The following is a 9,989-nucleotide window of genomic DNA, read 5'->3' as shown; positions in this document are numbered from 1 at the left end:
ACAAGTTATAGCCCTGGGGTTTCCAGAAGCCGTCTCATTCCCACCAGGGGGACAGGCTGCCTGAGAATGATGACAGAGAGAAACGCAGAGCTGAGGAGAGAGAACAAATGGAGTGCTAGTGGCACTCCTGGATCCCTAGAGCCAGCTCCATCCCCGTCCCTCTGTTACTTGAGTCTATAGATATCCCCTTTTTCCTTTCGACAAGTCGAGCTGTGTTTCTGGTGCCCTCAACTCTGAGAGTCTTGGCTGAGAGAAGCTTCCGATACTAATGTTCAAGAATCTCTATGAAGGTGCCCATATGCAAAGCCACGTGTGTTAAGAAAAATCAGTCTACGGCAATACCACCCTGAACAAGCCCGATCCCGTCTAATCTCGGAAGCTAAGCAGGGTCAGGGCTGGTTAGTACTTGGATGAGAGACCACCAAGGAAGACCAGGTGCTGTAGGTGTAAAAAATGAAAAAGAAGGGGTTGTAAGCTGACAAGGTCCTTGCAATCTGTGAGGTCAACCAAGGGTTGCCTCGCTTTAAAAAAAAAAAGAAAAAGAAAAAAACATCAGGTTTAAACTATATCTTTATAAAATCCAATAAAACTAAAATTGTTTCCTGGATAAATACACTTCATCATTATACCCCAGTGACATTGTAAGTTAACAGAGACACAAACTCTTTCTGCCATGAGGCAATGCAAACTCATAGAAATTAGAAATAATACCAAAATGTGGATAAGACCAGCTTTAGAGGTTGCATGGAATCAGGAGAATGTGATTGTCTGAATTTTGGCCTTCTCAGTTTGCCAAGCCAGCTGTACCATTTTGTCTAGCCCATGTAACAATTTCTGTGGTAAAAGTCCAGGCTGAAGACAGTTGTTATAGGATGGTGAAGGCTAAACAACTGAAATGTTCACAGTACGCAAAGCAAAACAGTCAACATTACTGGATGATACAGACTATTGGGTTATCCCTTAACTAGTAAATCACAGTAAATCTCATTAGGCAGCACTACAAATATCCCAAATCATTCCTTTATTGGTTCACTCAATCATTCATGCATTCAGTGAGTATTTATTAAGCACCCATTGTGTACCCAGAGGTACCTGGTTAAACGCCGGAATTATATAAAGAGAAAGATTAAGGCACGTGCTCCATCTTCGAGGAGCTCCCATCTCATCTCGCAAGCAGACGTAGGCATGAAGAACAACAGTACGTTATAAGAAGTGCTGAAAACAAGTCTATTCAGAGTGAGAACCGCCGAGAATGCATTCGTCTACAGGTTCCATAGTGAAGGTCCGTGGCGTTCCTCCTCTTCTTTGGAATAAGGAGCGCTTGACACGGCTTTCATCAGTCTTTCATTTCCAGTGTAACAACGGGGACCCATGGCATTATGACAAGTTACAACAGATGCAGAAATGGTTATCAGGTTCCTACTCTGAGCACTCAGGGGAAACAGCGTGTCGTTGCAAAGGTCCTAACTCACGTTTTACACAGTGTGCAAATGCGCAGCTACAGGCATTAAAAGGGGGAGCAAATGAACTGCACCCTACTAACTCTCTCCTTTCTCCTCTCCTTCTGGGACCTGTGTTCTCGTCAACATGTTCACAGGCATAAAATGAATTTGAGATGTTAAGTTTCAGCTTCTGCGTCAGCATGCACATCAAGTTATGCCAGTGACAGTCAAGGCTGGTTTTATAAATGACATTTTTAATGATGTTCACAGGTTGGCTTTGCAGAGGTTTTCTATGAAGCAAAAGCCTCCTTTGCACAATCCTACCTCCCACAAATGTTCCCTGAGACACACTTTCCCTCTTCGTTCATCTAGCACAGACGGCAACCCAGACTCCAGTGAGGTTTTCCTGTTAGCTGCTCACCTCCCTTTTACCCGGTTGTTATAAGGTTTCTGATTTCTCAACCTTGCTGAATCCATCCCACCTGCAATTATGCCCGTGACAGACTGCCAAGGAGCAACAAAGTTAAAAGCTCCAGCTCTTGTGAGCAGGGAGGCTAAGCCGGGTGGAAATGGGGCGGAATTTCAATACTGAGGTCTTCGGTGTTCACTTAGAGTTAATGTACATAGTGGTATTAAGGCTTATCGATAGAACCATTTTGCTTAGTTGATCTAAAAATCAGTTTCTTAGTTAGTGTTAATTTATTAACTAAATCTTTATGATGACCATAAATTGAATTTTAAAAATGCTCTCATGATATAAAAATATACAGTTCATTATCTAAACAAGAAATCTAAAAATGAGTTTCCCAATTTTACGTTTTAATAAATTCCTCATTTAGTGTATTTCCAGAAATCACTCACATGCGCACAAACAACAAAACAGGATCTGTACAAAAAATAAGAGCTCTCTGTTTTCTGTAACACTTCATCTTTTCTGTCATGAATTTGTGAATATAAAAAAAAGTATCTATTTAGAAAATTATAAAAACATTGCTACAATGTCATAAATGCTCTACATTCTCTAGGAAAACATACCTCTGCAAACAGTACAACTACCGGGAATTCATAATGAAACTTGAGTCCTCAGTGTGCCGCAGGTGCAAGCCACTCAGCAGCATTAAAGCCCTATCTGTCCCCTGTACCACTTCTAGAAATTGTCTGTGACTGTCACTGAGTGAGGTGTAATTCATTCTTCAAATGTCATCATCATTGATTTCTGTGGATATCCTTAGGGTAACACCCTATTTAAAAAGAAGAAGAAGAAGAGGAGGAGGAGAAGAAAAAGAAGAAAAAGAAAAACGGTTTAAAAGAAGGTAAACAATTCCAGTGCCCCTATGAAACTCCCATTAGCTTTGCAGCCCCTAAGAGGTCACCTCGCTATAGTTTGTGCTGAGCTTCAGTTGGGTCCTAAAGAATCTTCTTGGTTTTCTAAATCGTTTTAGCTAATAATTAATTTGCTTGTTTCAAAATGTAAGATTTTTACCCGTAGCCAAATCTGATAAGGTCTCACCTCTCCCTAGCTTGGGAACATTTTTCAACAACGCACTTATTTTTTTTTAAAGACATATTTTCTATTATTTGGAACCAGTAAATGCAACAACCTCAAAAAGTAAATAAATAATCAGGATGTATGACTAGAAGCATCGACCAGTGAGGACACAGAAAGATTTCATGGGGTGGGAGAGCTGTTACAGATGCTTGCCTTTAGGAATAAACTAAGGGGCACAAGACATATTTTTTTTCAAACGCATAAGGATAAAAAGGAAGAAAAATAATGCTCTGTTTTATGCAAGAAATTTTCTATGAATTTGTACAATCCTCATTGTCAGCAATTGATAACATTTGAATAGATAAATACCTACCTGGAAATCATGGATGAATGTTAGGAAGTAGAAAATAAAACCAAAGGCCACTGTCCATTCACAGATCGCACTCACTACGTGATACACATAATCCTAAGAGCAATGATAAAGAAACAGAATTTAGCCTAAATCTATTCACTTCGGTGGATGTACTGACACAATTAACGAGAAGGTCAGACCTTAGGAAAAAGCCCTGTGAGGAAATACAGCCAGCAAGGCATGTAGGTGAACCTCAGGGCCCCTGCCCAATGAGAACATAAATGCACTAATTCCAAAAGTGCTTTCTGCTTCTCACACACTCTGGCTTTAAGACTTGCCTATATCGTTTCAAAACACAGAATAAGGAACACAAAATGCTGAGACTGGAAAGCGAATGTGGACCCAGCAGAAGACAGAATGTTTCATATAAGGCAAGACTTGCTCTTCTAAGGATGGGAAACCCCAAGTTGAAAGGCATTCAGCGTTTTGTACAGTTATTCCAATGAATGAGTGTGTATGCACAAGAGGAAACTGGCTGTCACCAGGGTTTTGTGTTTCTCTACCACTATAGAAAATGTCAGTGCAGAAGACAGTTTGCTTAACGTTATAAAGTAAGCATAGCTACAAAGTAAATGTGAATGAGACATCTACGCATTCACTATGTTCTTGGGGGCAGGAATGAGAACAGAAGGCAAGAATGAGAATGGATTAAATGGCAGGTGTGTGTGTGTGTCTATGGAGGCCAGGAGATGCATTAAAGTAAATGAGGCTGATGGTCACAAAAAGAGAAGGCAGATGGGGAGCTTGTGCTGTATTAGCTCAATTTCATTTTCAACAAATGGGAAATTAGGACCCCAGCGTTGCTTTCAAAGAGGTAAAAAATCTATGTGTGTGTGTATGTGTGTGTGAGAGAGAGAGAGAGAGAGAGAGATTGATTCTGACTCTTATATATTGGAAACTGCTTGTAAAAAAGCATTTTTAAATACCGTCTAATTAAAAAATAACATCTTCATTCTGACGTTAGCCCACTTGCTAAATCAGGCCTGTGGACTGTCAGTTTGACTCCTCTGATTGCAAATAACGACCTTTTTTTTTTCCTACTTCGTTTTCTGCTTGTCTGTAGGTTTCGAGTTTGAATAAACAAATGTGCTGGGTTGCAGGTCGGTTCTATGGTGACAGTCATTTCCTTTGACCCAATTTCTAACCACAAAGACTTAATCAAGACACATTAAACTCTCATAGACACCTGTCCTTGCTCTTCTCATTCAGGTCACACTGGTGAGGACCTGACCAGTCTACCTTAAGGGGTAGAGAACAGAGGCCGCCCCCTTTTGGCGACAGCACCTGGGGATCCCCCCCATCCCGTCTAGTCCCTGGACAGTGAAGATGGCTTATAAAATTTTGGCAGAAATTTCTTTAGTATATTAATGAAAGTGCACTGAACCAGAAGTCGAGACTCCTCTGCTAACACCTGTGAGTGCAGGCAAAGCTCTAATCTCCTTGTTACGTAAAATGAGACAATGGTATAATTGTTGCCCCCCTACCAAGTAAATCAACGCCCCGGGGGTGCCCTTCGAAAGCTCTAGAGCACCACAGTTAGTAGGGGCAGTGCCTAAAAGATTGTTCTGTTCAGTGAATTAATGTAAAGGATTTTCTTTGTATGCCTTGATGTTGGGAACAGAAAGTAATACAAGAAGGACATGGTAACTTATGGAGTGAATAGAAAACTAGGTACTCTTCACATTTTCAAGATTAAAAAGGAAATGAAAAAAAGATTTTTAACTGTCATGCGGATATACTTTGATGGATCCTTCCCAGCTGCTGATTTGTTGGATTTGTGGAGGGATATCGCCCCCTAGTGGTTAAAAAATAAAGTACACCTTAAGCTGCTCTGTTGTGAGGTCTCCCTTCCAGGAAGCACCTTTTCTTAAAATTTCTGTCTGAGTCATTCTCTTCTTCAACATCTTCAGTCTCCCCCTGCTCTCCTGCGAGCTTCCATCCCGTGCCAGAACCCTCTGCGTCATGGACAATCCTTCCTTTGACCATGTGGCCCCTTCTAGCCACCATCTTATTTCTCCTCTTTCTCTCACCTCCGAACATTCACGAATAGCTTAAGAAATGAATCACTCCTCTCGCCATTGCTTTTACCCCTGCAACTGGCTTTTAACACCAACAGTTCTAACGGAAACTTATTTTTTTTGGAAAACATCAGTAGTTCCATCCGCCGCTTGAACACACGTTCCTGCCGTTCTCTCACTCTAACCCTCTTCTCTCCTGGCGGCATCCATGCTCCACGTGGCATCTAAAAGCAGCACCGACACGAGGGCCTGAGCCCCAAACATTCATCCCAAACACTCAGTTCCATGCGCTCCGATGTCGGGTCTGGAAATGACCAGTCACTCTACCCTAGGCTTTGAACAGCTCTTGACCCCACCAGAAGGTCGAATCCCACATGTCCTACTGGACATTTCTTCTTGGTAATTCGCTGTCACTCCAGATGTGATGATTCTAAACCCAAACCCATCCACTCCCCCCATGAAATAATGTATTCCTGTTAGGGCCCTGATCTCTCATTCCGTTCATGGGAACGAATTCTTTGGTTCACCCAAGATAAAAACTTGGGAAATCATCTCTGATTCATCTCGTCCTTTCGTTTTCATGTTAGTCACCTGCCAGGACCCACCAAATAGTTTTCCTTTATTGCTTCCAACCTAGGCTAATCTTGATTTGAAATCTGAACTAACAGCAAGAACTGCCTTCTCCTGCCATCCTACCTCCAGGCTTCCTCCCCTTTGATCCATCCCGAGTTTTGCTTCGAACTAATATTCATCCAATAATATTCTTTCAACTTACTTTCCTGTTCAAAAGCCTTCGAAAGCTTACTCCCGTCACCTAAGTGAAGCGTGAGCCTCTCTGCCCACCTCTTAACGCCTTGTATAAACTACTCCAAGATTCACCCTTGACCCCATTTATGTTTTTGCTTTATCCTGAAACAAACTATCTACTCCACTGGAGCCAGTTTTGTCCCCTCTGCTTAACACCCTCTGCTTCCTCTGACCTCCAAACACTGTCAGTCAACGCTGTTCCCACACCCATAATCGTCTGACCTCTCTTACCTGCCATAGATGGTTGAAACGTTTAAGAGAGAATTAGGAATTCAAAATTTTGAAACTAATCCCAGGAACCTTCTGAGATTACCCTGAGAGCTAATTATGACCACTCATTGCCAAATAACTGACAGTTAATTATGCCATATTCACTCCATATTTTGCAACTTGTTCTAAGCCTCCTTTCTAAGAAGGCTTTACCCAGTCACAGTCCACATGAGCAGGTTTGACAATTATATTGAAAATGACTTCAATCTTACCTTTTCTTTTGGATTCCACTCCAGCTTGGTTATAGAAATTAGTGAAGCACAGGCAATCACTAAAAAAAAAGAATTGTTAAGGAAAGTACAGAAGAAAGCGTGTCCTTTAATGTTAAGACTAGATTATTCTGCTAATAATTTAATAATTATCCAGTGTTAAAATGTTTCACCTCACATCTATTAGGATGGCTACTATTTAAAAAAAAAAAACACACACACACACAAAAAACAAGTATTGGTGAGACTTTGGAGAAACTGGAACTCTTGTGCACTCTTTATGAAAATGCAAATTGGTAACTCTGCTGTGGAAAAGAGTATAAAGGTTCCTCAAAAAATTAAAAATAGAATGCCATATGACCCAGCAATTCTACTTCCACAGACTTAAAAGCAGAGCCTCAGAGACATAGTCGTGTATCAGTGTTCATAGCGGCATTATTCACAATAGCTAAAACATGAGAGCAACTCAAGTGTCCATTGACAGATGACTGAATAAGCCAAAAGTGGTATACGCATACAGTGGAATATTTTTCAGGTTTAAAAAGGAAATTCTGCAATATGCTCCACCATAGATGAAGCTTGGAGACATTATGTAAAATGAGCTAGTAACGAAAAGACAAGCCCGATGTGATTCCACTTAAATGAGGTACTTAGAGTAGTCAAAATCATAAAGACAGTAGAACAGTGCTTGCCAGGGGCTGAGGGCCAAAGGGACTTATAGTTTAATAGGCATAGATTTTTGATTTAACGAGATAAAAAAATTACGGAATAGATGGGGGTGATGGCTGGACAACAGTGAGAATGTATTTAATACCACTGACCTGTGTACTTAAAAATGGTTAAGATGATAAATTTTATGCTCTGTGTATTTTAACCCAATAACAAAATGTTAATACCAACATGTCTGCAGTCAAATCAAGCTGTATAAGCTTCTTCTTATCTCAGACTTTAAATTCAGTTATGACGACAGTTAAATTACAATATGTAAATAGCTATTCCTTAGCAATATTTTTTTAGCTACACATAGAGAAATTTTACTTTGTAGCTATGTTTTCCCCGACCCTGAATGTTTGTCTCATTCCCAGCTACCACGGTTGTTTAAATTTAGTCAAAATGACTGGCGCCGCAGTCCAAGATGAATACTTTCTGAGTACTTTTCCCCTAAAACATTATTTTTCGTTAATAAAAATACTGCATAAAAATACTTTGCCCTAACATAGTATTTTCAAAGCAACAGTTTGATGGAAAAATTAACATTTCCAAGCACCAAAGCCTTACGAAGTATCCAGGCTCACATAGAAAAAGAAGCTACAGAAATTAAAAATGTTATCTTTAGAAAAGAGATTTATGTTGAGTAATTAAGTATAAGCTAAGCCTTTCCTCCCCAAACCAAAAGGGTTTTACAAATCAGAGATACGCCTGGCACCTGACCTTGGGGCCAACCTAAGAAGGCCTGGGACGAGGCTCTCGCCCTCCACGCCCTCCACGGGCACTGCTGTCTGCACACAGGCCGCGATAAACATTTGGAAGCAAAAGAGCAACGAGATGCTCTAAGAAAGGCTTTACAAAAAGTTAGACATTCGAAGTGCTGCGTCGATGCCCGGTTTAGAGCGGCCCCTGCAATCGGAGTCAGCGCCTGCTCTCCCTCTGCCCTCCAACCCCGTATTTTGCAATGCGTAACACTTCTCAGTTTTTCAACATTAATGAAGTAGAAAGCACAGCAGATTCTCTGATCCTTTCAATGATCAAACTTCTGTTCCTAATAGTTTTAAAGCCCCTTAATTCTTTCATTGATCTATTCTTTTTTTATTTATTTTTCAAGTGAGGCAACCCTTGGTTGACCTCACAGATTGCAAGGACCTTGTCAGCTAACAATCCCTTATTTTTTATTTTTTACACCTACAGCACCTGGCCTTCCTAGGTGGTCTCCCATCCAAGTACTAACCAGGCCTAACCCTGCTTAGCTTCTGAGATCAGACAGGATCGGGCTTGTTCAGGGTGGCATGGTCACAGTCACTGAATTGTTCTTTAGTTCCACATTATAGGCACCAGGTACCATGCCAAATGGGGCAGAAGGAAGAGGCAGGGAAACCCCTGGCCAAACAAACTTGGTCTCAGCCCCGAGAGATATCACAGCCTTGTTGAAGGAGGCCCAGGGCGTGTCACGTGAGAGAAAAGAACAAGGCACAGCTATGAGTCAGATGGAAAAGTATTAATTCAGAGTGGGAGGGGTTTGGGGTGTCAGGGAAGGCTTCACTGAGTTGAGTTTAATTTAAAGTGTAAGGCTTGAGGAGTAGCACCATTCCACAGAAACATAATGCCAGTCACATAAGTTTAAAATTTTCTACTATAGTAGCCACGTTTCAAGAAAACTAAAAAGAACCAAGTGAAATTAATTTTAATAATATAGCTCCTTTAACCCAATAGATCAAAAATATCATTTCCAAGTGTAATCATAGAAAGAATTATTAACGAGCTATTTTACATTCTTTTTCTCATTAGGTCTATGAAATCTGGTGTTGTGTTTTACACTACAGCATGTCTCAAGTGTGGACAGCAGTCTCTGTGTGGGCTAGTCACATTTCAAGTGTGCAATATGTGGCTGGTTGTTACCATACTGGACAGACGGCTCAGCTCTAGAAAGACAAGGTGGAGAGGGGAATCCAGCCAGGAGAAGGGCAGGGGAGAAAGTAGAAAACAGAAAACAGCTAAGTCTGGGAGAGAAGCATAAAATCGAGGTAAAAAAAAATAGGTAGTCTCAGAGCACGTGTCTCAAGCAAAGGAGCCTGGACTTTGTGCTGTTAGTGATTTTGCGAAGGTTTTTGAACACCGCGGAAGCTGGGGCAACACATACGGTTTACCAAGGAGGGCTCTGAAGCCTGATTCTAATGTGCCTCAGTTTCTCTAGTAGTCATATAAGGCCATTTCAAAGAAATATTATAATAAGGAGAAACAAGGGCATTTTAAAGATGCTTTGACATCTTTGTACAGAAATGGAAATACCACGCTAATGCTTAAAAGACTTTTTCGTATGGATGAATTCGTTCGAGTTAATTTGATACAGAGACATCCCTTATTTCTGTGTGGGGCTGCAACCTCTTGGCATAGCTCATAAAACCCTCGAGAAATGGGAACCATTAGTATGTGAAATTCTGAGCTTATTCTACTAAAACTCTCTGTGATTTTAATATCTAGAGATGTCTCCAAAGATGGAAGCAAAAAAAGGTTTCCTACAGCAAGAAACTTTTCATTCAACACTACAAACACTTTTGCTCTGAATTTTACAGCTAACACAGGCGATAGGTCTTAAAATGACATATTTGAAGAGAAAGCATGAATGTC

General features: G+C 40.8%; 1 protein-coding gene and 2 pseudogenes across 1 annotated transcript in view; 1 reads left to right on the top strand and 2 right to left on the bottom strand.

The window, feature by feature from the left end:
• The first annotated feature begins 328 nt into the window (after positions 1–328).
• Positions 329–447, top strand: LOC118613896 (annotated as a pseudogene).
• Positions 448–1,004: 557 nt separating this feature from the next.
• The window catches only part of DRAM1 (DNA damage regulated autophagy modulator 1), a 31,495-nt gene continuing 22,510 nt past the window's right edge, over positions 1,005–9,989 (bottom strand). Inside the window, exons 5-7 of the mRNA XM_016127079.2 lie at positions 6,651–6,709; positions 3,305–3,397; positions 1,005–2,683 (exon numbers count right to left, since the gene is read on the bottom strand). Of these exons, the coding sequence (XP_015982565.1) occupies positions 2,636–2,683; positions 3,305–3,397; positions 6,651–6,709 (200 nt within the window). The 3' untranslated portion in view covers positions 1,005–2,635. The remainder of the gene's footprint in view (positions 2,684–3,304; positions 3,398–6,650; positions 6,710–9,989) is intronic.
• On the bottom strand, positions 8,544–8,662 carry LOC118614851 (annotated as a pseudogene).

This window comes from Rousettus aegyptiacus, unplaced genomic scaffold, assembly GCF_014176215.1.
Source record: "Rousettus aegyptiacus isolate mRouAeg1 unplaced genomic scaffold, mRouAeg1.p scaffold_m13_p_2, whole genome shotgun sequence".
In the NCBI taxonomy this organism is placed as follows: Eukaryota; Metazoa; Chordata; class Mammalia; order Chiroptera; family Pteropodidae; genus Rousettus; species Rousettus aegyptiacus.
Note: the sequence above shows the minus strand (reverse complement) of the source record. Positions and strands in the feature narration are given on the sequence as shown.